The following is a 27931-nucleotide window of genomic DNA, read 5'->3' as shown; positions in this document are numbered from 1 at the left end:
TTATCCACACAGATATCTTATTAATGAAGTGGAAAAAAGTATGTAATGAAGTGACATCTATAACGGTTGGACCATTTCAACGTTACGAGTCTCTGAAGTTACAATTTCACATGCTGTCATGATTGCTTTGCATATTTTTACAAGAAAATTCTAAACATAAAGGAAAAAAAAGAAGAAGCAAAGATAGTTCTATCAGTTTGTTATTTGAACTTTTAAGATAACTCAGCACTTCTTCCATGCAATGATGGTCATGAATGAGAATAGTAGTATAACGTACTGAATGAAAGATGAGGTTACTTTACATAATAAACAGGCAATCGAAGTAAGTATTATATAAACTTAAACTAATTTCCATTTTGGGTTGTTGTTGCACTTTGCAAAAACTGAGTTTGTATCTTGTTGAGTAGGACATGTTTCATGCTGATTCGATCTTGAGGCAATTCAGCTGTGCAATGTAAGGCTAATTCCATTAGCAACTTAAAGCAAGTCTCTTTGGAAGAAAACTGCTCATCTTCTCTTGAAAACAGATTAGCATCTACAATATCTACCACATTATCAGGGAATGCTTCAAACACCCATCTCTTCAAGGTGAGTTCTTCAACGAAGAGATCGTCCGTGGGTTTCTTTCTTGTAAAGGTCTCCATTAACAAGATACCACAGCTGTAAACATCTCCCATGGTTGACACTAATCCTTTCGATCCATATTCTGCAACTAGCTTCCGCATGACAACTGATCATTTCGATCCTAAATATTTTTCGGAGGAACATACATATTTCTTCCATAACCAAAGCGAATGATGAGCATATTCGACAATAATGATGGATTTTGCTAATAATTAAGTTCAAATTGATTTTGAAGAGTAGAAATTCCACCTAACACACATCACCGTTTGAGCCAATTACTTTGATAACAATTAGAAAAATGAAAATCAGTTAATGTGTATGCTTTAAGAAATGGTTTGATTTGTAAGGTGATGTTCTCAAAAGAATTGGAGAATTATTTGTGTTCATGAAATACATTCATTGTTGGTAATTTTTATTCCAGACAGTTGCCATTAAAGCTTTAAACGTGACGAGAAATACCAAGATGAAAGGAGAACGGGTTAGAGAGAATGGCTATAAAAATTAATTTAAATGTAAATTAATTCCATATTGTCCAATTGAAAATTGACATTTGTACATATTAGTTAGTCTTTAACTCATTTTACGCCTATGACGCGCTCCCATGAAAGTGCAAGCACATTCACTGCCACATCATCATTGAAGGGACCCCACAAAGATAAAGTGTGTAGTTAGAAATATATACATTTTCCTAAAAAAATATTTGATAAGAAAATGCTTGGTTGTTCTTATGTGTAAATATTTTGGCTGTTTGTTTGGAAACACATGATTTCTTAAATACTATGAATATATCATTAGTTCACGATACATATTATCTTACATAAATTGAATTGCCTTGCATAATAATTCAGCTAGCTCATAATATTATAAGTAATTGAATCTCTTGATTGTTGTTATGTCATTGCTTGCACTAATTCAAATTTAGCTCAGATTAGACATATGTGATCACATACGGTATGAGAGAAGTAACCAACTTCCCTGGGGTATGAGTGACATAGTTACCGGGGCTAGCTATCCCATACTCGTAGGTGTTCCATTATAAGATTCAGATTCAGAAAGAAAAAAATATGGTTAACCTCCTTGAGTATAAATTAAAAGCCAACAAGGCAGGAAAAATGATACATCCATCCTCACACTTGGTGCCATGGTTTATTTAAATTTATGTGTTCGGGAGAATTGTCCAATATCCCCGAGTGTAAAAATTGCCATGGTCGCGAAATGAGCCAGCCATCCTCACACTCACAGGCGTTGAGCGTGTGGGTGACAAAGCTAGTGGTTAGATTTCGGACTTCTCGTGGATTCAGTAGATAGCATCAATTGATTCCTTCCAGCTGTAGTTGACTATAGACTTTGAGTTATTTAGATATTTTTGTTACTCCAGGAGGATGTCCCGAATTATACTGCTCTTAGATTTAGTCCTTAGAGGGTCATGACTGTCATGATGGGTAGCTTTTAGATACTATTTTCTAAACTTTTGTTACAGTTTTCAGATACTTATGATATGTGATTATTCGTATTACGCTTGTTTTAATAAGCTTAGCATCATATTCTGTAGTTAGAACGTGGTTCGCTCGATGGACAGGTTGGTTAAGTGCCATAATGTCCTACCCCTGTTTCAAGGCGTAACAATTTATAGACTTATTGAGGATTTATTTTTACTAGAAGGTCTGAGGCAGCAATTTTCACTAATGCTTTTCCTTTTCCTTTTTCAGAAAAAGATACTAAATAATCAAATGAAATAATAGGGTACAAGTAAAGTAGAGTGAAGAGTAAATTATTCTATACTGTAAGAAGAAGGAAACCTATATGCTTTTGTTGTTCTTTCTCCTCGTTGCTAGACTCGGGACTAAGGCATTAATCCGCTAAAGCTAGTGGGCATTTTATGTAAGGGTTGCTCTAGGAGTAGATTTTGGGTTTAGATTCAAAATCTTGATTCAAAAGGTTCAATATATATAATTTTTTTTTGTATATATAATTTTTTTTATATAATTTTTTTTTTGTGTGTATATAGATGAGACTCCTCTTCATTTCCTATTGTACTCATTTCCCCAAGTTCTTACTTGATGGAGTCACATGGCATAATTGAGAATTAAAAGTTGAAATTTAATTAAGCAAAGCAAGGCTCTAACCATAGTTAATTCCTTCCATATAGAGAATTTCCTTATCAATTTCTTAAGTTTCCAATAATTCTTTTTTTTTTCTTCCAGTTTTCTGAACTTTGGTTACCCTTGCTTTTAACCTCTACTACCTATACAAGGAGAAGGGCAAGGCTAAGTCCACGAATTGGGTTTATATAAGACTTCAAAAGTCGAGACTATATGTGTCGACCTTTTCACTTAAATTTGGAATACTTCTTAAATTTGAAATACTTCTTTGTGATGTACATAATTTTAAGGTCAAACAGATTCTTTTTTATTTTTATCCGGCAATAGTATTTTGTAGAGTTTTAAACATTTTTTTTTATCATTTGTTAATTAAATCTCAACCTTTAATTCTTGACTATGCTATGTGGTTCTCAGAAACTTGGGGAAATGAAAAAAATAAGAAATGAAGAGCAACTCCATCCTATACATAGTTCAAAACAATAAGTTCAGTTGATCAAGCCACAAAATTCGAGGTATATTTATAACGATCCGACTGGTCGTTTTGAGTATTAACTTTCCTTTCCATGTTCCGAGACTTTTTGTAGCTCTATTTGATGACTTATGAGTTGTGTGTGTGGTCCGCGTCGATTTTCAAAAAATATAAATGTGAATTTTTAAAGAAAATTTGATTTTTGAGTTTGAAAATGACTAGAGTAGACCACGATCAAGATTTTTAGTAAACAACCTCGGATCGGTATTTTGACGATTCCGGTAGGTTCCTATGATCATTTTTGACTTGTACATATGTTTGGTTGGAGTCCCAGGAGACCCCAGGCCATTTCGGCGCATTATGTGAAAAGTTGGCAAATTGAGTTTTAAGTTGAAATCCATGGGTTTTGATGATCGATTCTTGTTGTTTGATGTTATTTTGATGATTTGAGGTAGCAAGCGAGTTTGTATGATGTTATTACACTTATGTGCATGTTTGGATTGAAGCTCGATGAGCTCGGCTGAGTTTTGAATGTGTTTTGGAAGGAAATGAACTGCCGAATCGAAATCCTGCATCTAGGTTGCAGGTCTCGCAAATGCAAAGACTTGCTCGCAAATGCGAAGCCAGGCTCGCATTTGTGGCTCGCATTTGCGGAGTTGGGATGAGGACTTCGCATTTGCAAAGAAAACATCGCATTTACGACTAGTGGCGCATTGCATTTGCGGTTGTGAAAGATGGCTCATATTTGCGACTCTGGGAAAATCTGGGTTGCTTTGCTTTTGCTACACCTGTACCTGCAATTGCAAACTGGTGGCCTTCGCAAATGCAAAGGGAATGTCTCATTTGCGACTACTGCACTGCTGGGACACTGATTGTATTTGCGATTAGTGGTTCGCTTTTGCGATGGTCGCAATTGCGACATCTGCAGCTGGGTAAAAGTGGAGAATTTCAGAACTTAGCTTATTTACACTATTTTTCAACTCTAAACTCCATAGGGGCGATTTTTGAAAAAGATTTTCTTTCCAAATTCATTGGTAAGCATCTTTAACTAGTTTTCAATTAATTTCAAACACTTTTCCATGAATTTTAATATCAAATCTACGAATTTCAAAATAGAAATTGGGGGTTTTAGGTAGAATTTAGAGATTTTGTAAAATTAAAATTTAGATCTCAAATTGAGGCCGGATTTCGAAACAAATCACATATTTGGGCTCGGGGATGAATGGGTAATTAGAATTTGGTCCGAATCTCAGATTTCGACCACGTAGGGCTAGGTTGACTTTTGGGATTTTGGCCAAGACATAAGCTTTATTGATTGAGGATGTTTCCTTTAAGCAATATTTGACTTTACTAGATGATATTTGACTAGGTTTTCATTGTTTTAAGGGGTATTTCTATAGAAGATGGTATTGGATTGTGGAAATTATTCCGGAATGAGGTGAGTATCTTGCCTAGCTTTGTTGGGGGAATTTTTTCTACTAATTGATATTATTTTCTCCATACGGAGGTGATGCACAAACAAGGTGACGTCCGTATATAAATTTTTTTCATGCGGGGGGGGGGGGGGGGGGGGAATTATATGCTTCTTTATGCCTTTGTTGAACTTGATAATCCCTTAACCTATGCTTCATTTAATTCGATGACTAATAAACTCAATTAATTGTATTAGAAATCATGTTAGAATAGATGACATCTTAATAAGGATTTAATGTGCTGTTTTTGAGATCCATTGCATACTTAACTTGATCGTGATATCACGAACCTATATTCATACCTACTATTGTCATGTTACTTGAGCTTCTTTATTCGTTATAAGAGATGGTGATTGGGACCTTAGGGCTATGTTTGTCCTGATGAGTATTTCCGTATGGTTGATAAGATGTTAGCACGATGAGTATTTCCGTGCGGTTTGAAATGAGATTAGTTTGTTGGTTATTACCATGTGAAAATAAAGGAAGTTGGAATTCTGTTATGGTTACTCGTTCATTAAACACTTAGATACCCTTTTCTTTGGTCTACTAATGTTTGTTGTTTTGTAGACATCTTCCGTTTAAGTTCCTTATGTAGTTACCTCTGTGTTTTCTATTTGGGCTGTTACTATTATAGCTATGTGTTTACCTTATTTGTTAGTGTTACACAGGCTTTTACTTGATTTACTTCTGCTACATGTCCTTTTTGAATTCTTATCTTTACTTGTTATTAGCCCATACCCGTTACATGCCTCTAATTGTCACGTGATTTACTTGTTAGATGCCTTAACCTGCTACATGTCTTCATTTACTACATGTTTTCACTTACTAATTGTCTTCACTTACTGTATGCTTTTACTTACCATATGCCTTCACATATTAAATTCCTTTACTTGTTATATGCTTGTACTAGCTACGCGATTTCGTATATTGAATGCCTCATTTGTTCCTTGTTCTACTTGACAAACATCTTTACTTGTTTCATATCCTACTCTCCTTTGCTTAACCGGATTATGTGACCTTTAGATTGGTTGCGTGTTATGCTTTGTGGAAGCCTTGTTATTTTATATGGTAGACTAGCTTTTGATATTGGCTCATCTTACCTTGTTTGAGTTGTATTACCTAGTTGAATACCACGTGTTCGTTTTCTCAATGTTACATTGTGAAATTATTCCAAGTTCGGTTGATGTTGTGATTTCATATGTTATTACTGATATTGGGATCAGGTTGCACGCCACAATAATATTTATTGATATTGGGATCGGGTTGCATGCTGCAATAGTGTTTATTGATATTAGGATTGGGTTGCACGCGACAATACTATTTATTTATAGCGGGATCGGGTTGCACGTGTCAACAATGTTAATTGAGATTGGGATTGGATTGCACGTCGCAACGGTATTTATTTGCAATGTTTGGTTATGATCCTTGCATGTACTTCATGATTATTGGTTCAGTCGTAGAAATGGGCATGAGGTTATGACTTGTTGCCATGTCTGTTAACTGCTCCATAGCTCTCCAATTGATGCTCTTACCATTATTCGACATATCTTTTGCCTTGTTTCTCCAGCTTATTATCTGCACAACTACATGGTAAGTGAGTATCTTTAACTTAAAACCTCGTCACTACTTCACCAAGGTTAGTCAAGATATTTACTGAGTACATGGGATTACTTGTGCTCATACTACACTTCTGCACCTTGTGTGCAAATCTTGGAGCTGCTAGCTATGAAAGACGAAGCCATGCATTGAAGACGTACCTGCGTTCTAGATTCAAGCTACCTCTTATTCATTGTAGTTTAGGATTTAAGTTTTGTTTATGTAAACTTCAAACAGATATTGTATTTATTCTTCCTATCGATTTTGTAAATCTAAATCATAGTGGCTCATGACTTGTACTACCAATCCTTGGGGTAGTTATATTGAATTGGGTTATAGTTTCTATTATATACATTGTTGAATTCTCAGTTTGGTTGTAATTTATGTTGTTTGGCTTACTTAGCAGGTTGGTTAGGTGCCATCACGACTAGGTGGATTTTGGATCCTGAAAATATTGGCTTTGAATTCCCAACGAGGTGTTAGTTGATGGGTTGTTCTGCTCTCAGAACTCCGGAAGGTGTTGCTAAATAATACAAAAAATTTAATTGACATCACTAGATTCGTATAATACAAAGTGTCATGAATGGAAAATGATTACAAGTGCATAAACTGATATAATCCAACTAAAATATTCCATAAGCGTTAAACTGGAGAGACCAAATCTATATATTATCAAAGGACAAAGTGTGGATTTGAGTATTAGCCCTTAATTCCGTATTTCGAGACCTCCGTTAGCTATGTTTGATATTTCTTGGTTTGTGTGCATGGTCCGTGTCACCTTTTGAAAAGCTTTTATGTGAAAATTTGAAGAAAATATGATTTTTGGTTTTAAAAATGACTTGAGTTAACCACGATCAACATTTTATGAAAATGACCTCGGATCGGTATTTTATAATTCCGGTAGGTCCGTATCGTGATTTTGGACTTGGGCAGATACCCGAAATTGAAATTAGAGGTCCCTAGGTTGATTTGACTCATTTTGCCGAAAACTAGTATTTTGATAGTTTGGAAATTTTTTAAGTTTGACCATAAGTTGACTTCATAGCTAACAGGTTCATATTTTGATATTGAAACTTAAAATAGGTCCGTATTGCTATTTGAAACTTGTCTGCAAAATTTGGTGCGATTCAGAATTGATTTGACATGATTCGGATGCTTAGATATGATTCTAGTTGTTCTTGAGTTTACTTTGAAATTTCATTCATTTTGAGGTTCGATTTGTATAATTTAGATGTTATTTTGGTGATTTGATTGCGTTATTAAGTTCATATGATGTTATTACACTTGTGTGCATGTTTGGTTTGGAGTCCTAGGGGCTCGGGTGAGTGTCAGACGCGTTTTGGATGAGTTTGGATGGTTTGAAGTCAGCTGGTGTCCTTCCAACTCTGGTGTTCTGATGCAGATCTCGCATTTGCGAGGTTTGGCTCGCATTTTCGAGCCTCACTTTTGCGAACAAGAGTTCGCATTTGCGAGCAGGGCCTGAGATTGGGTAACCTCGTATTTGCGAGGAAATGGTTCGCAATTGCAAACATCTAAGGATCGCTTTTGCGATCACGTGGTCGCATTTGCGATGCCTGGCAAAATAGGAGTTCTTCGCAATTGCGAAGATATTGAATGTATTTGCAAAGGCTGGTTATTCACATTTATGATCAAATTTGTCGCATTTGCGACTTCTATTCCTCTAAGACAGGGTTCGCATTTGCGACCCTTTTATAGCATTTGCAGTGTTCGCAATTGCGAACAAGACTTTGCAATTGGGACATTTGCAGCTGGGCAAAGGAGGGAAAAATTGGGACTTAGCTTATTTCACACCATTTATCAACCCTAAACACTCTAGAGGCGATTTTTCAAGAGACTTTTCTTCCCAAATTCATTGGTAAATGACTTTAATCCCCTTCTTTTCAATTCCCCATTACTTTTCATGAGATTTTAACATCAAATTGAGGATTTCCATGGTAGAAATTGGGATTTGGGTAGAAATTGAAGATGTTTGTAAAATTGAGAGCCTCAAATTGAACAAATCACATAACCGGGCTTGGGGTGAATGGATAATCGGATTTTTGTCCTAACCTCGGGTTTGACCAAGCGGGTCCAGGGTTGACTTTTGTTGACTTTTTAAAAAATGATCAAAACTGAACCTCTTTCATTAATGAGTAGTTTCTAAAGCTTATTTTGAATCATTTGATCGATAAATTTCTAGATTATGTTGGTTTGGAGGCTCGTTCGAAAGGCAAGGCCGTAGAATTGGTTGATTGCTTTGATTCACTGAGTGAGGTAAGAGTTGGGTCTAACTTTGACTTGAGGGAATTAGGAATACTTGAACTATATGTTATGTGAATTATGTAGGAAATGACGTATAAGTGAGGTGACGAATGCATATACGTTGACTTGATATTTATTTCCATATTTTCATTCATTTCATGATATATCTTGCTTCACGCTTAAATTGTTACATGCCTTTATTTGACTTCTACGCATTAATTGTTACATGCCTTTTTTTGACTTCTATGTTTTAATCGTTACATGTCATTTAGTCATTCCTTTGCCTTAATTTATCTATTCCTTTCATGACTCCATGCTTATTTGTTACTTGTTTCTACTTACTTTAATTGCATACTTTAATTGTCACATGCTTTAATTGTTTGTAATATTTGTTGCATTCTATAATGTAGCTTCATTTGCGTGAGTTATTTAGTTGTTATATACCGATAAATTGGTAAAGTTGAGATTTCGAGTTGTTAGAGTTTTTTTGATTATTATGTGATTCTTTATTACCTTGTACATTTACCCTCTTAATGGAGTAATTCTTGTAAATTTGGTTGTTGAATTGTTTATGTTGATTGAAATTGTTTGGGAAGTGTGATGACTCGATAGGTCACTTTGAGTTTTAGCCTTCATTTCTATGTTCCGAGTCCCCGAATAACTTTGTTTAGCCTTCCTCGATTTGCATGTGCAGTCCATGTCCTTTTCCAAAAATATTTTATGTGAGAAATTGAAGAAAATGTGAAGTTTAACCTTAAAATGAGTTGAGTTGATTATGGTCAACATTTTGCATAAACGGATCCGGATCAGTATTTTGACGTACCGGTGGGTCCGTATTATGATTTGGGACTTGGACGTATGCTAGAAATCAAATTCGGAACTCCCTAACTTGATTTAATGTGATTTATTGAAAACTAGTAATTTGAAGGTTTAAAGAATTTTTAAGTTTGACCGTAGGTTGGCATTGTTGCTATCGGGTTTGGATTTGGGTTCCAAAACTTGGTATAGGCTCATTTCACTATTTATAACTTGTTTGCAAAATTTGGTGCAACACAGAGTTGATTTGACGTGATTCGGATGTCCAATTGTAAATTTGAAAGTTCTTAAGTTTCTTTGAAAATTTCATTTATTTTGATGTCCAATTCATAATTCTAGGTATTATTTTGTTGTTTTGATCATGCGAGCAAGTTCATATGATGTTATTACACTTGTGTGCATGTTTAATTTGGAGCCGTATGGGCTCGGGTGAGTTTTCGATAGGCTACAGAGTGATTTTGGGACTTAGGCATGTGCTGTTTTTTGCTGATATTTGGAGTCTGGTGTTTTGTGCTTCGCGATCGCGAAAGGGAAATTGGGACTGGGACGGAGTTACTCTTCGCAAATGCGAGGTACTGGTCACAAACGTGAAGCGGATGAGGGCTTACTCTTCGCGAATGTGAAGCTTTGTGGGGTTCTGGGGGAGTTGAGCAGTGACTCTACGCGAACACGGACATTGGCTCGCGAATGCGAAGGCGAGGGGGGAGGGTGCTAAGCCTTCACAAATGCAAAGAGTTGACTGCAATCGCGATGAACTTTGGCCAGTGCTCTTCGCGAACGTGTCATGTGCTTCGCGAACGAAGGACTCCTGATGCCTAGTCTTTAAGACTTCTAAAAATCGGGATTTAACCCATTTTTTCACCATTTCCAAGTTTGAGCTCGGCCTAGAGGTGATTGTTCTTGACGATCCAGCCAGTCGTCTCATGAGTTACCGCTCCGTTTCCCCCATTTCTACTTATTATTGCTTTGTTTATCGGTATTATGTGTTATCGGGTTGGTTGGCTCGGGTTCGGAAAGGTTTTGGTAAGGTTTGAGACACTTAGTCTCTTTTGAGAGAGCTTAAGTTGAAAAAGTCAACTGGATATTGACTTATGTGAATTAGGGATCGGATGTGAATTCCGATGGTTCAGATAGCTTCAGGAGGTGATTTGGGACTTAGGAGCATGATTGAAATGGGTTTTGGAAGTCCGGAGTAGATTTAGGCTTAAATTGGCGAAGTTGGAATTTTGGCATTTTCCGGTTGCTAGGCGAGATTTTGATGTAGGGATCAGAATGGAATTCCGGGAGTTGCAGTAGGTCCGTTGTGTCATTTGGGATGTGTGTGCAAATTTCAGGTCATTCGGACGTGGTTTGATAAACCTTTTGATCAAAAGCGGAATTCGGAAGATTTTGGAACCTTAGGCTTGAATCCTAGGTGTTTTGGTTGATTCGATGTGGTTTGAGGTGTTTGGAAGATTGGTATAAGTTTGGATAGTGGTATATGTCTTGTTGGTGCTTTTGGTTGAGGTCCCGGAGGCCTCGGGGTAATTTCGGATGATTGGCGGAAGATTTTTAGTTGGGTTTGCCAGCTGAAGATTTCCTACTACTGTCATAACCGCACCTACAGCTAGGGGACCACAGGAGCGGGCTCACAGGAGCGGGGATGGAGCCGCAGATGCGGCCAATAGGGAGATCAAGTGGAGCCGCAGAAGCGGACATATGAGCGCGCATCTGCGATGGCGCAGGTGCGAGAGAGTGACCGCAGGTACGGTCCGGAGGATTTAAGTCATTTTCGCAGGTGCGTACCTGGGACCGCAGGTGCGACCATTTCACCGCAGGTGCGGTTTTGCTGGGCCAGAAAGTATATATACCCTCCTTCGTGATTTTTGAGTAGTTCTTCACCATTTTCATTCGGGTTTGAGCTTAGGGGAGCTATTTTGAAGAGGGATTCAATGGATAACGCTTGGAGGTAAGATTTTTGAACCTAATAATCGATCCTATGGCATTATTTCACTCATTTGGCTTGAAATTAATGGAAATTAAGGGTTAACAATTGGGAATTAGGGGTCAGTGTTGGAGATCTTTGAGTGAGGGTTTAAGGGGTCATTTGTGGTTGGATTTTGGGACTTTTGATATGAATGAACTCGTGGAGTGATAAGGATTCCGTTGATGTGAATTTTGTTGGATTCTGAGACGTGGGCCTGGGGGTCGGGTTTTGGTTAATTTCGGGATTTAAGTTGTAATTTGACTATTTTTGCATGGGCTTCGTTCCCTTAGCATATTTTGACGTCATGATTCTGATTTTGGATAGATTCGACGTGAGTTGAGGCCGATTCGAGAGGCAAAGGCATCGCGGGCTAGAGTTTGGACCGGATAGAGGGTGAGTAATGATTGTAAATGTTGTCTTGAGGGTATGAAACCTCGAATTTTACATCGTTCTGCTATTTTGAGGTGACGCACACGCTAGATGACGAGTGTGGGGTCGTGCACCATTGGGAATTGTGACTTAGTCCGTCCCGTATGATTGTTTTACCACATATTTGATTAAAAACTATTTGCTATCATCATGTTTGGGCTGAATGCCATATTTAGGCCTCGTGCCAACTATTTTGGACCCTTAGGGGATTTTTACGACTATTCCTCACTATTTTGACTTTATACTTGTACTCAGTCATGCTATATCCTACTATTTTCATAACTCAGCCATGTTTACTCTATTTTGACATCTTAAATGATATTTTGAGCTGAGAATCATATTTTACTGTTCCCGAGTGGCTTTAGAGATTTCTGACTGAGTAGGGCCGAGGGCCTGTGTTGTGAGGTTACTATGGGGTCGGGCTGCGCGCCGCAGTAGTATCATATTGATTCTTGATTATGAGGTCGAGGGCCTGAGTTGTATGCCACAAGGTGGCTTGATATGAGGTCGAGAGCCTATTTGATTATGCCACGAGATGGCTTGATATTGCGCTTGGGCTATAAGGGGCCCCTCCCGGAGTCTGTACACCCCCAGTGAGCGCGGGTACCCAGTGTGATATGTGATATAGCCTGAGGGGCTGATGTTGTTCCATGTTATTGCCCGATGGGCTGCTACGAGTGATTGTGAGATAGCCCGAGGGGCTAGTTCTGTTGGTATTTTTCCCGAGGGGCCGATTTATGTTTCTATCTGTTCTCACTGCTTTTCATTCACTCGTTTAAACTGCTAAAAGATGTTTTAAAGAGGTTTTCACTGAACGAAGGTGTTTTTATGAGCTTTCACTATTTTATTGCATTGTATTGGACTGCCTCGTTGTAGCATTTTGCTGTGTCTTACGTGTTTTCTTATCACTCAGCTTTTTTTACTTTTATTACTCACTGAGTTGGTGTACTCACATTACTCCATGCACCCTGTGTGTAGATTCAGGAGCTTCGGGTCCCGCTAACGAGTGCTGATTACTTCTAGCAGGCGGTTCGGAGTTCACTAGATAGCTGCTCGGTGTTCGCAGCCTAGTGCTTATCCCTCTTATCTTACTTTCCTTATACTAAATCTGTAATAGACTGTGTAGTCCTTTTTTATATTCTAAGTCGGATGTTTAGATACTCGGTGACACCCCAATGTCAGGCTGTGTTTATTTCCGCACTTGTTCTATTTCACTATATTTTGGGGTTTATCACTTATTAATGGCTAAATTATGAATTATTATAACTACTAATTGGCTTGGGGGTATGTGTCGGCTGGCCTTGTCTTTACGAGAGGTTTCATCACGATGGGGTCCGGATTTAGGGTCATGATAAGTTGGTATCAGAGCCTAGGTTACATAGGTCTCACGAGTCATGAGCAGGTTTAGTAGAGTCTCGCGGATCAGTGCAGAGATGTCTGTATTTATCCTCGGGAGGCTGCAGAACCTTTAGGAAAACTTCATATTCTTGAAATTCTTTTCGTGCGAATCTGTTGATCCTAGTACTAAATTTCTGTTATTTTATTCTCTCACAGATGGTGAGGACACGAGCGACCGGTTAGGATGGACGACCACCAGTACCATCAGTTGTGGCCACTAGAGGCCGAGGACGAGGTCGAGGCCGTGGTAGGGGCAGGGGTGTAGCCCGCACAGCAGTTAGGAAGCACCTATAGATCCACCAGCCGCCCAGTTCATGATCAGGTTCCAGTTGTGGATGCTCCAGCAGCACCAGCTCAGGCACCAGCTGTGCCCATTGTGATTCCGGGTGTTCAGGAGGCCCTGGCTCAGATTCTATTAGTATGCACTGACCTAGCTCAGGTGGTCTCAGTTACTACAGCCGCAACTACCTCTCAGGCCGGGGGAGGCACTCAGACTCCCGCCGCTCGCACACCTGAGCAGGTCGTGCTGGGACTTCAGACACCAGGGGCACCTTCAGCCCAGCCGGTTACAGCTGTTCAGGACTATGTGGCTCCTGTTATGCTAGAGGATGAGCACCGTAGATTAGAGAGGTTTGGTAGACTTCAGCCTCCGAGTTTCAGTGGTGCAGAGGGAGAGGATGCCCAGGGTTTCTTGGACAAGTGTTAGAGGATTATTCGTACAACTGGTATTATGGAGACTAGCAAGGTCGCTTTCACTACCTTTTAGTTTTCTGGAGCTGCCTTCACTTGGTGGGAGGCTTATGAGAGGCGTAGTCTTGTTGGTGCAGCACCCCTTACCTGGCAACAGTTTTCCATTTTATTTTTGGAGAAGTATGTGCCACAGTCTCGTAGAGAGGAGCTGCGCAGGTAGTTTGAGTGGTTACGTCAGGGAGATTTGACTGTGACACAGTATGAGATGAGGTTCTTAGAGTTAGCTTGTCATGCTGTTTGGTTGGTTCCGACAAATAGAGAGAGGATCAGGAGGTTCGTTGTTGGCCTCACATATCAGCTTTGCATTTTCATGACCAGAGAGAGGGTGTCTGGTGCTACTTTTGAGGAGGTTGTTGACATTACTCGCGAGATTGAGTCAGTTCGTCGCTAGGAGCGAGATGAGAGCGAGGCCAAGGGGCCTTGGGGATCTGGTAGTTATTGTGGTGCTCCTTCGAGGGGTCAGTTTCATCACGGCAGAGGCCGTCCATTCAGACATGCTCAGTTAGCTTGCCCAGGTTATCGTGGGGCGTCGTCGGGTCATGGTTCTCACAGTTCTCATCAGGGACATTCATCACTCAATGACCTTCTAGCCTAGAGTTCGCCTCATGCTCCATCAATTCAGGGCTCTTTTATGCCAGGTGCATCTGTTAGTCATTCCGGTGCTAGGGGTTCCCTTTAGTCTCCATCTCCAGCACCAGGGAGTTGTTATAAGTGTGGAGAGTTGGGCCATATGTGGAGGCAGTGTCCTCGTCTTCTTGGAGGTTCATCTCAGTAGAGGAGTCAACCATCGACTTCAGCTCCAGTTACTTCACCAGCACTCACCCAGCCAGCTAGGGGCTGCCCCAAAGGGGGAGGTCGATCAGGTGGTGGTCAGGCTCGTTTCTATGTACCCCAGCTAGACCCGATGTTATTGCTTTAGAAGCTGTGATTACAGGTATTGTTTCAGGATGCCATAGAGATGCCTCTGTGTTATTTGATCCCGGTTTCACTTTTTCTTATGTATCATCATATTTTGCTTATTATTTGGATACGCCCCGTGAGTCTCTTATTCCATCTGTTCGTGTATCTACTCCGGTGGGTGATACTATTATTGTGGACCGTGTGTACCGATCATGTGTGGTGACTATTGGGGGTCTGGAGACTTGAGTGGACCTATTATTACTTTGCATGGTGAATTTTGATGTGATATTAGGCATGGATTGGCTATCTCCGTGTCATGCTATTTTGGACTGTCATGCTAAAACAGTGACGTTGGCTAAGTCGGGTGTGCCACGGATTGAGTGGCGAGGTTTGACTGATTTTGTCCCCAGTAGAGTGATTTCGTTCTTGAAGGCCCAGCGTATGGTTGGTAAAGGTTGTCTTTCATACTTAGCCTTTGTGAGGGATGTCGGTGCAGAGACTCCTAGTATTGATTCTATTCCTGTTATGAGGGATTTTTTCGATGTGTTTCCTGCAGACCTGCCGGGCATGCCACCGGACAGGGATATTGATTTTGGTATTGATCTAGTGCCGGTCACTCATCCCATTTCTATTCCACCGTATCGTATGGCACCAGCGGAGTTGAAGAAGTTAAAGGAGCAGCTTCAGGAACTCCTTGATAAAGGGTTTATTCGGCCTAGTGTGTCGCCTTGGGGTGCGCCCATTCTATTTGTGAAGAAGAAGGATGGCACGATGAGGATGTGCATTGATTATAGGCAGTTGAATAAAATAACAATCAAGAACAAGTATCCTTTGCCTCGTATCGATGATTTGTTTGACCAGCTTTAGGGAGCGAGAGTCTTCTCCAAGATTGATCTCCGTTCAGGTTATCACCAGTTGAAGATCAAGAACTCGGATATTCTTAAGGCAGCCTTCATGACCAGATATGGTCATTATGAGTTCCTTGTTATGTCTTTTGGGATGACCGATTCCCCGACAACGTTCACGCATTTGATGAACAACGTGTTTCAGCCTTATCTCAACTCGTTCATTATTGTTTGCATGATGATATTCTAGTGTACTCGCGTAGTCAGGAGGAGCACGCAGAGCATTTGAGAGTTATGTTGTAGAGGTTAAGGGAGGAGAAGCTTTATGCAAAGTTCTCCAAATGTGAGTTCTGACTCAGTTCAGTGGCTTTCTTGGGGCACGTGGTGTCCAGCAAGGGTATTCAGGTTGATCCGAAGAAGATAGAGGTGGTTCAGAGTTGGCCCAGACCGTCCTTAGCTATAGAAATTCACAGCTTTCTTAGATTGGTGGGTTATTACCGCTGGTTTGTTCAAGGATTTTAATCTATAGCATCACCCTTTACCAAGTTGAATCAAAAGGGTACTCCATTCAGGTGGTCAGATGAGTCTGAGGAGAGCTTTCAGAAGCTCAAGACAGCCTTGACCACGACTCCAATATTAGTTTTTCCATCAGCTTCAGGTTCATAAATAATGTATTATGATACTCCGAGAGTTGGTATTGGGTGTTTGTTGATGAAGGATGGTAGAGTTATTGCTTATGCTTCTCGTCAGTTGAAGCCCCATGAGAAGAACTACCCTGTTCATGATTTGGAGTTGGCTGCCATTGTTCACGCATTGAAGATTTAGAGGCATTATTTGTATGATGTGTCTTGTGAGGTGTTTACTGACCATCGTAGTCTCCAGTAGTTGTTCAAGCAGAAGGATCTCAATTTGAGGCAGCGAAGATGGTTAGAGCTGCTAAAGAATTATGATATTACTATCTTTTACCATCCGGGGAAGGCCAATATAGTGGCCGATGCTTTGAGCCGGAAGGCGGTGAGTGTGGGGAGTTTGGCATATATTCCAGTTGGGGAGGGACCTCTTGCAGTTGATATTCAGGCCTTGGCCAATCGGTTCATGAGGTTGGATATTTCGGAGCCTAGTCGGGTATTGGCTTGTGTGATTTCTCGGTCTTCCTTATTTGATCGCATCAGAGAGCGCCAATATGATGATCCTCTTTTGCTTGTCCTTAAGGACAGAGTTTAGCACGATGATTCTAGAGATATGACTATTGGTGATGATGGGGTGTTGAGGATGCAGGGCCTGATATGTGTGTCTAATGTGGACGGGCTTCAAGAGTTAATTTTAGAGGAGGCCCATAGCTCGCGATATTCCATTCATCTGGGTGCCGCGAAGATGTATCAGGATCTGAGATAGCATTATTGGTGGAGGAGAATGAATAAGGACATTGTGGGATTTGTAGCTCGGTGTCTCAATTGTCAGCAGGTAAAATATGAACATCAGAGACCGGATGGCTTGCTTCAGCAGATAGATATTCCAGAGTGGAAGTGGGAGAGGATCACTATGGATTTTGTAGGTGGACTCCAGCGGACTTTGAACAAATTCGATGCTATTTGGGTGATTGTGGATCGGCTGACCAAGTCTGCGCACTTCATTCCTGTGTGTACTACCTATTCTTTAGAGCGGTTGGTAGGGATCTATATTCGGGAGATTGTTCGTTTGCATGGTGTTCCGGTTTCCATCATTTCAGATAGAGGTACTTAGTTTACATCGCAGTTTTGGAGAGCGGTGCAGAGAGAGTTGGGTACTGAGGTTGAGTTGAGCATAGCCTTTCACCATCAGACGGACGGGTAGTCCGAGCGCACCATTCAGATATTGGAGGACATGTTGCGCGCTTGTATCATTGATTTCGGAGGGTCATGGGATCAGTTTCTACCGCTCACAGAGTTTGCTTATAACAACAGTTACCAGTCGAGTATTCAGATGGCTCCATATGAGGCCTTGTATGTGAGACGGAGTAGATCTCTAGTTGGTTGGTTTGAGCCGGGTGAGGCTAGGCTATTGGGTACAAACTTGGTGCGGGATGCTTTAGACAAGGTGAAGGTGATTCAGGAGAGGCTTCGTATAGCGCAGTCGAGACAAAAGAGTTATGCTGACATGAAGGTTCGGGATATGTTCTACATGGTTGGTGAGAAGGTTCTGTTTATGGCTTTCCAACGGGACGGGCCGACCCATCCCATCTCGCGTCCCGTCCCGATCCCGCCCCGTCCTGTCCCTTACCGCTTCAAGTTAAATGGGATGTGCCAATGTTAAACGCGACACGGGATGGGACGGGATGACCATTTTGTCCCATTTGTCCCGTCTCATTTTGTCCCGTTTCTTCCTATCCCGTCCCGCGTCCCGCCAGATTTTTTATTTTTTTAAAAATCTAGCCATTGGACAATGACTTAAATTGCAAAAATAGCCGTTTCCAACAGCTATAAACGGTCAAAACAGCCCCTACCCCCCTCCCCGAAACACCCCTACCCCCTCAAACTTTTAATATAACCCCTAAGTTTATTAAATTACACTTTGGCCCTATTTTCTACTATAAATACCCCCCATTCTTCTTCATTTTTTCCCACAAAAAATCAATCTTCTCTCTCAAATCTCTTACATTCTAATATTCTATCTATATTACTCTCTCAATTTTGTTACTATCAACTATCAAGTACAACTATCAAGTATCAAGTGATAACTTTCAAGTTTCAAGTATTTGGACAAATATTTTGGAGCAACTTTCAAGCTTCAAATTAATTCGTCAAGTATTTGGAGCAATATTTTGGGTAATTTCTTCAAGTTTCAATATTTAATCACGGTCCACTCGTTCCATCTCCTAATTTTGATATATAATTTTTGCGTATCATTTTAGTGCTTAATTTTTGTGTTTACTTTATGTGTTCTATTTTCATATTTCATTTGTGTTTTTAATTTTTGTGTTAGCTTTTTTAATTTAATTTCATATTTTAATTATGGTACCTAAAAATATATTTGGCATTTTTAAAAAAAGTAGTAAAAAAATAGTAAAGGTGAAAGTAGTAGTAATCCTAATCCTAGTCCTAATCCTAACCCTTCTCCTAGTCCTAGAATTAGAAAACATATAGATAAAATGACTCATGTTGATGAAACTTCATTTTCCCAACCCCCCGCATGTTATAATATTAATGTCGAAGAACAACTAGATCATGAAACTTTACAAATACAATTTGGCAATGATATTTTTTTGAGGACGAAGAAAATGAGGATGAAGAAAATGAGGAAGAAGAATTAGATGAAACACCCACTAGTCCCGCAACACAAGCTCCAACTCAGAGTCAATCTCAGTCTGGAGTTTTACCCCCTGTACCCCTGTAAGGGGTAAGCCTAAGGCTGAACGTCCCAAAATATCACTTGTATGGAAAATTTTTAAACATGATAAAGTCAATTATCATGCTATATGTGAAAAATGTAAGCAACAATTTGCACACACAACAAGTGGTAAGACGGAGGGTTTAACTAGACACTTAAGAAGGGATCACAAATCTTTATGGATACAAGCTAACATAGAAGCCGGAAAAATTATAGATCGTACCATCAGTATTGGCACTCCTAGTGGATCTGGTTCTAATCAAATTCAACAATAACTTGACCCTGCTTCTGGTCATGTTTTACGCCCCTATAATAAAGATAGAGATCGTGAGAACTTAGCAAAAATGGTGGCTGTCTGTGGCTTACCTTTTACTTTTCCTTCTCACCATGCTTTTGTGCATTATATACAAGAAACTTATAACCCTACTTTTCAATGTTTTCCTAAGACCACAGTTAGAAATGATGTTTTAACTTTCAAACCGAATATCTTCAGTATATTCGTTGTGTATTTTTTCCACTTAGATTGTAAAGTGTCTCTCACATTTGATATAGGTCGTAGTCCTAATGGTTGTGATTATTTAACTGTTACATGTCATTGGGTTGATCATCACTGGAACATGCAAAAACGTATTATTGGTTATAAATTTATTGATTCAAAACACACTGGAGCATATATTGCAATTACTGTTCTACAAATACTTGATTTTTATGGACTCATTGATAACGTTTTAAATATCACCTTAGATAATGCTTCTGCTAACACAACCGCAATAAATAGCTTAAAATCTAGACTTTGTCCAATTAATCTAGTAATTTTTTATGTTAGATGTGCATGCCATATTTTTAACTTGGTTGTGAAAGATGGTCTTAATTTATTTTCTGATGCTTGTAGTAAAATACAACATGCTTGTGGCTATATTTTTCGTGCTCATAAACAAAGTAGAATTTGTGAATTTGCTCAACAATGTGCTAGTGCTAACCTTCTATTTAGAAAGTTCCAAAAGATGTTTGTACTAGGTGGAATTCTACTTATGAAATGCTTAAGTTTCTTATGATTATCAAGTGCCTATCCAAAAGGTATTTAATATGCATAATGGTATCCCCGCTGATCAAATTGTTGATTCTGATTGAGATGAGATCAAAGAGCTTATTAAAATTTTAGAAAATTTTTATTATGCTACAAAATAATTTTTTGGTATATATTATCCTACTGTTACACAAATATTATGGTATATTTGTGGAATTTTTGTTGTATTTGGTAAGTATAAAACAAATCCAACTTATGCACCAGTCATTAATGAAATGATTTCAAAATTTAAAAAGTATTTTTTCCCTATTCCAGAAGTTTATTTAATTTCTACTCTACTTAACCCATCTTTAAAACTAAGAGGTGCAAAAGGACTTGTTCGTAAAATTTATGAGAATTTAGCAATTCAAGAAAATAAACAACCATCTCTCAAAGACTTCCAAGCTAGCATATATTCTTTGCTAGATCAATGTTTGATAAATATAAATCTATGGATACAACAGGTTGTGAAACTGCTCCTTCGACTTCTAAGTCTAGAGCAGAAGTTTTATGGGAAGATATGGATGATATAATAGGTTTTGATTCCTCTATTGATGATGAACTTGATTCTTATCTTAATCAAGGATTGGAAAGTATTAAAGACGAAGAAGGCAAGGAACAACTTTTTTCATGGTGGAGGGAGCATGGCCAGGCTTTTCCAACACTTTCAATAATGGCCCGAGATATCCCGTTTATTCAAGCATCATCAGTAGCATCAGAGAGTGCTTTTAGCGTGGCAAGATTTCAAATTGGAGATCATAGACATGCATTAGCGGAGGACAGTCTAGAGATTTCCGTATTATTCAGAGATTGGATTAATTCAGATAGAAGAAATCGTGATTTTGAAAAATTAACTAATAGGAAAGAAGAAGAAGAATATAATGAGATACTTACAACTGGGAGCGATGACGGCACGGAGTTCATGGAACATCAATCAACATTGCCAATTCCAGCAGAATGTTCGAGAGATATTATTGATAAGTTGCAAAGAAGCTATATAGGAGCTTACAAATATTAGTATGATAATTTATAATTGGCTACTAAGAGGCCTAGTTCAAACAGAATCCTTCCTAGAAGGTGGTTGCGTAGATTAGATGCTCTTCAAAATAATTATATTTGTATTTGGGATTTGAAAGTTCTATTAATAAAATAAAAGACTCTAAGCGTTGAATTTTTTTTTATGAATTGTCTTAGTTACTTAATAGTTAATACTTTAAAATTATATTAAATAAATTATAACTCTATTATAAATTTATAATTACCAAAATGTTTCATTACAAGTCTTTTGTTTTAATATTTTATAATTCTTTACTTAGTTTTCTAATTTTTGTTTTAACATAATAACATTTAAGTTTATTAAATAACTAAATAAGTCAAAAATCTAGCCGTTGAAAACTTTAAAAACATAGTAATTTTCAAAAAACTAGACATTTTTTTATAAAAAAATACACTTAAGGCCCACGAACCCGTCCCATCCCGTTCCGTCCCGTCCCATCCCATTCCGTCCCGTCCCATCCCGTTTTTTAGTGGGACGGGATGGGACGACCGTTTCGTCCAGTTTGTGCCGTCCCATTTCATCCCATCCCACCACCGTCCTGCTTAAATGTCGTCCCGTCCCATCCTGTTAATTTCGTCCCGTCCCGTCCCATTCCGTCCCGTTGGACAACCATAGTTCTGTGGAAAGTTTCACCCATGAAGGGTTTTATGAGATTTGGGAAGAAAGGTAAATTGAGTCCTTGGTTCATTGGGTCTTTTGAGGTGCTTCGGAGGATTGGGGAGGTGGCTTATGAGCTTGCTTTGCCACCCAGTTTATTGAGTGTACATCCGTTATTTCATGTTTCTATGCTCCGGAAGTATATTGGCGACCCGTCTCATGTTTTGGATTTCAGCACGGTTCAGTTGGATGATGATTTGACTTATGATATGGAGCCAGTGGCTATTTTGGAGCGTCAGGTTCGAAAGTTGAGGTCAAAGGATATAGCTTCAGTGAAAGTGCAGTGGAGAGGTCGTCCCATTGAGGAGGCTACCTGGGAGACCGAGCATGAGATGCGAAGTAGATATCCTCACCTATTTGAGGCTTCAGGTATGTTTCTTGACTCGTTCGAGGACGAACGTTTGTTTAAGAGGGGGAGGATGTGACGACCCGGCCAGTCGTCATGAGTTACCGCTCCGTTTCCCCCATTTCTGCTTCTTATGGCTTTGTTTATCGGTATTATGTGTTATCAGGTTGGTTGGCTCGGGTTCGGAAAGGTTTTGGTAAGATTTGAGACACTTAGTCTCTTTTGAGGGAGCTTAAGTTGGAAAAGTCAACTAGATGTTGACTTATATGAATTAGGGCTCGGATGTAAATTTCGATGGTTCGAATAGCTTTGGGAGGTGATTTGGGACTTAGGAGCGTGATCGGAATGAGTTTTGGATGTCCGGAGTAGATTTAGACTTAAATTGGCGAAGTTGGAATTTTGGCGTTTTCTGGTTGATAGGCGAGATTTTGATGTAGGGGGCGGAATGGAATTTTGGGAGTTGTAGTAGGTCCGTTGTGTCATTTGGGATGTGTGTGCAAAATTTTAGGTCATTCAGACGTGGTTTGATAGACTTTTTGATCAAAAGTGAAATTTGGAAGATTGTGGAACCTTAGGCTTGGATCCGAGGTGTTTTGGTTGATTCGATGTGGTTTGAGGTGTTTTGAAGATTGTTATAAGTTTGGATAGTGGTATATGTCTTGTTGGTGCTTTTGGTTGAGGTCCCGGGGGCCTAGAGGTGATTTCGGATGGTTGGCGGAAGATTTTAGTTGGGTTTGCCAGCTGAAGATTTCCTACTGCTGTCATAACCGCACCTGCGGCTAGGGGACCGCAGGTGCGGGGATGGAGCCGCAGATGGGCCAAGAGAGAGATCAGGCGGAGCCGTAGAATCAGACATATGAGCACATTTACGATGGCACAGGTGCGAGAGAGTGACCGCAAGTGCGGTTCGGAGGATTTAAGTCATCTTCGCAGGTGCGTACCTGGGACCACAGATGCGGGTCCGTAGGTACGAGCATTTCACGTAGGTGCGGTTTTATTGGGCCAGAAAGTATATATACCCTCCTTCGCAATTTTTGAGTTTTTCTTCACCATTTTCATTCGGGTTTGAACTTGGGGGAGCTATTTTGAAGAGGGATTCAAGGGATAACGCTTGGAGGTAAGATTTTTGAACCTAATAATCGATCCTATGGAATTATTTCACTGATTTGGCTTGAAATTAATGGAAATTAAGGGTTAAAAATTGGGAATTAGGGGTTGGTGTTGGAGACCTTTGAGTGAGGGTTTGAGGGGTCATTTGTGGTTGGATTTTGAGACTTTTGATATGAATGAACTCGTGGAGTGAGCACGGGTACCCAGTGTGATATGTGATATAGCCCGATGGGCTAATGTTGTTCCATGTTATTGGCTGATGGGCTGATACGAGTGATTGTGAGATAGCCCGAGGGGCTAGTTCTGTTAGTATTTTCCCCGAGGGGCCGATTTATGTTTCTATCTGTTCTCACTGCTTTTCATTCACTCGTTCAAACTGCTAAAAGATGTTTTAAAGAGGTTTTCACTAAACTAAGGTGTTTTACGAGTTTTCACTGTTTTATTGTATTGTATTGGTTTTTACTACCTCGTTGTAGCATTTTGCTGTGTCTTACGTGTTTTCTTATCGCTTAGCTTCCTTTACTTTTATTATTCACTGAGTTGGCATACTCACACTACTCCTTGCATCCTGTGTGTAGATTCAGGAGCTTCGGGTCTCGCTAGCGAGTGCTGATTGCTTCCAGTAGGCGGTTCGGAGTTCACTAGGTAGTTGCTCGGCGTTCGCAGCCCAGTGCTTCTCCCTCTTATCTTACTTTCCTTGTACTAAATCTGTAATAGATTGTGTAGTCCTTTTTCATACTCTAAGTTGGATGTTTAGATGCTTATGACTGGTGACACCCCGATGTCAAGCTGTGTTTATTTTCGCACTTGTTCTATTTCACTTTATTTTGGGGTTTATCACTTATTAATGGCTAAATTATGAATTATTATAATTGTAAATTGGTTTGGGGGTTTTTGTCGACTGGCCTTGTCTTCAAGAGAGGCGCCATCAGGACCGAGTCCGGATTTAGGGTCCTGACAATTTTTAAGAGAAATTTCGTCCCCACTTCATAGGTTAGTATAGTTTAACTCGTTTTCTTCCATTTCCATCAACACCCATTGATTTCTAACCTTTAATATATGCTCGTTCATGGTAGAAATTAGGGATTTGGGTAGAGTTGAGAATTTTTGTAAAATTGAGATTTAAACCTCAAATTGAGGTCGGATTCTGAAACTAATCATATAATCGTGCTCGAGGAATGGGTAATTGAATTTTGGTTCAAATCTCGGTTTTTGACCAAGCGCGCTCGGGGTTGACTTTTGCTGACTTTTTGGGAAAAGTGTAAAGATGTTTGATTTATCTATTGTAATTTATTTCCCTAGCATTGTTTGTTGATATTAAGTCGATTTTAGTTAAATTCGATTGGTTTGGAGGTGAATTTTACAGGAAAAACCCTGATTGAGCTTTGAGTTGATTGCAGAGCGAGTTAAGTTTTGGATCTAACCTTGATTTGAGGAAATTAGGAATCTTTGAACTATATGTTATGTGAATTACATGTGCAACGGCGTATATGCGAGGTGACGAGTGTATATACACCGTCAAAATAATTGTTTCCATGCTTTCTCGTATTTCATGAATTATTTTATTTCCTGCCTTAACTGTTATATGCTTTAATTCCTTTCTATGCCGTAATTTGCTAATTATCATTAATTATTCTTGTATTATTCTCCCTTTCATAACTCCGTGGTTAATTGCTACTTGCCTTATTGTCTTACTTTCATACCTTAATTGTCGCGTTTTGTATTATTTGTAGCAATCCTTTGATTAGTATGCGGTTCCTTTATTGAATGCTTTCATATTTTTTAATTGTAGAGATTCTTGTAATTGAGCTATTGGATTGGTTACATTTATTTTAATTATTTATCGATCAAGTTGCACGCCGCAATGGTTGTGATATGGTGGAATAAGGGAGGATTTTGATATTAATTATGATGATATGGTGGGATTGGGTTTCGCGTCGCAATGGTTGTGTATGTAATACTTGTTATTGATAAATTATGACATGGTAAAATAAGGAGAGGATTATGATATTGATTCTGATGATATGGTGTGATCGGGTTGCGCACCGCAACGAATTTTTATGTGATTCTTGATATTAATAAACGATGTTATGGTAGAATAAGGGAGGATTGTGTGTGTACGGTGGGATCGGATTGCGCGCCGCAACGGATTATGTATGTTGTATTCGTTGTTGTTATTGTGTTGGTTTCTAGCTTTATTATATGAAATTATGAGATCAATTATTCTGAGTTCTCTGATTGCGAGGATTGAGCTCATTTTCATAAATTGACTGCTTTACCGTCATTTTCTGTTTTCCTCCCTATTATTACTGCGTACAATTTATTATAAGTGACCCGCCTTAGCCTTGTCACTACTTCGTCGAGGTTAGGCTCGTCACTTACAGAATACATGAGATCGGTTGTACTCATACTACACTCTGCACTTCTTGTGTAGATTTAGGAGTTTGTCCTAGCGGCGGTCAGTAGATTGCTCGGATCTAGTACTTGACAGAGACTTGAGGTACAACTACACAACGTTCGCAGCCCCGAAGTTCCCTTCTACATTACCTTAGCTGTTTATTTCAATTCAGACAGTTATGTTTTTATTCAGACTATTATTTGTAGTACTCTAGATACTCGTGTATTCGTGACACCAGTTTTGGGATTGTATTGGGATATCGCCATTATTTTAGTTTATTCACTCTATTTCAGTTTATTCAGCTTATTGGTTTTTATTTGATTTGAATTGTTAAAAATGGCTAATAATTATATCTAACGTTGGCTTGCCTAGCAAGCGAAATGTTAGGCGCCATCACAGTCCCGAGGATGGGAATTCCGGGACAGGGAACGGGTTGTACATCACAACGGAAATTGAAATGGTGGAATAATGATGGATTATGATATTGACCAATGATGATATGGTGGGATTGAGTTACTCACAACGGTTTGTATGTGTGGTACTTGTTTGAGATCGTTGGATTTACCTCGGTATTGTGATATGAGACTATGAGACTTGTTATTCTGGGCTCTCTGGTAGTTGAATTTCGAGTTCGTTTTCATGAGTTAACTGATTTACTTCCATTTACTTCTTTTCCTGTTATTATTATTATTATTATTATTATTATTATTATTATTATTATTATTATTATTATTATTATTATTATTATTATTATTATTATTATTATTATTATTATTATTATTATTATTATTATTATTATTATTATTATTATTGCGTATAGGTTATAGTAAGTGGCCCGCCTTAGCCTCGTCTCTACTTCGTCGAGGTTAGGCTCGACACTTACAGAGTAGATGGGGTCGGTTGTACTCATACTACACTCTACATTTCTTGTGTAGATACCGGAGTTAGTCCAGCAACGCTTAGTGAGATTGCCCGGATCTAGCTACCTGTGAGACTTGGGGTATAGCTGCACGACATCCACAGCCCTAAAATCCCCTTCTATGTCATCATTGATGTTTTTTTAATTCAAACAATTGTGTTTATTCAGACTATTATCTGTAGTACTCTAGACGCTCATGTATTCGTGACTCCAGTTTCTGGGATTATATTTGGATTACGTCGTTCAGCAGTTTATCACCTTATTTTAGACTATTCGGTTATTATTGTTATCATTTGATTTGAATTGTTAAAACTGGTTAATAAATATAGCTGATGTTGGCTTGCCTAGTAGGTGAAATGTTAGGCGTCATCACGATCTCGAGAATGGGAATTATGGGCCGTGACACAAAGCTCCATATATAGAATTTACCTGACAAGTTATTCCATCCAAGAAACATATCTTCAAGCTTTGACATGTTCCACATGTCTCTTGGTAAATTTCCTACATTAAAATACAACATATCAGGAAGAAATAAAATTAAAGGATCACTTCAAGAAGAAATTAAAAGGAAATGAGAAGTAGTACAGCTAGCCTAGTTAGTTACCTGTGAATCTGTTATAAGACAAAGACAGATATTTAAGTTGAGTGCATTTATCCAAACCACTTGGAAGTTCACCCACTAAGTGATTATGTGCCATAAATAAACTTTGCAACAGTGGGAGATTACTGCACATGTCATTTGGCAAAGTACCAGTTAGATCATTGAAACCCAAATCAATGAGCTTTAAAGATGAAACATTGAAAATGGACAGTGGAACATTTCCAAATAGATCATTTTCAGAAAGATCAAGGAGCTCAAGCCTTGGGAGAAATCCAAGGCTTTGTGGGATTTGACCAGTGAGATTATTCATTTGCAAAGACAAGTACTTGAGCTTCTTCAGAAACCCAACTTCATTGGGGATTTCACCTATAAAAGTGTTGTTGCCAATTTCTAAGAAACTAAGGAAGGAGAGATTCCCTATTTCTTTAGGAACAGACCCTCCTAGTCTTAGGCTCTTGAGGTTTAGTGCAACAACTCTTTGATGCTTTGTGCTACGAGAAACACCAATCCAACTGCAAACTGTAGTGCCTTGTTGTGTCCAGTTTTTGGACAGAATTTCATTAGGATCGTTGGTTATTTGTGCTTTGAAGGCTAACAGAGCTGATTTGTCAGTTGATATGTTCCTTATTACTGAAGCAGAAATATTATTGATGCAGTAGATTAATAAAAGGAAGCCAACAATTATTGCCCTTGCCATCATTTTTTTTTTCAAGAACCAAATTTTTTGAAAGGTGTAGTATGAAGGAAAATGGAAAAGGAGAAGAGAAGTTGTATGTATTTTT

At 39.0% G+C, this 27931-nt stretch overlaps 1 protein-coding gene across 1 annotated transcript; it reads right to left on the bottom strand.

The window, feature by feature from the left end:
• Nucleotides 1-179: 179 nt before the first annotated feature.
• On the bottom strand, nt 180-27931 carry LOC107784549 (uncharacterized). The gene is made up of 3 exons (XM_016605696.2): nt 27153-27931; nt 26978-27049; nt 180-712 (listed from the first exon to the last, which is right to left on the bottom strand). The coding sequence occupies exons 1-3, from the start codon at nt 27847-27849 to the stop codon at nt 345-347; spliced, it is 1137 nt and encodes a 378-aa protein (XP_016461182.1). The 5' UTR covers nt 27850-27931; the 3' UTR covers nt 180-344.

This window comes from Nicotiana tabacum, chromosome 1 (genome assembly GCF_000715075.1).
Source record: "Nicotiana tabacum cultivar K326 chromosome 1, ASM71507v2, whole genome shotgun sequence".
Classification (NCBI taxonomy): Eukaryota; Viridiplantae; Streptophyta; class Magnoliopsida; order Solanales; family Solanaceae; genus Nicotiana; species Nicotiana tabacum.
The sequence above is the reverse complement of the archived record's forward strand: the minus strand, read 5'-3'. Positions and strand labels throughout refer to the sequence as shown.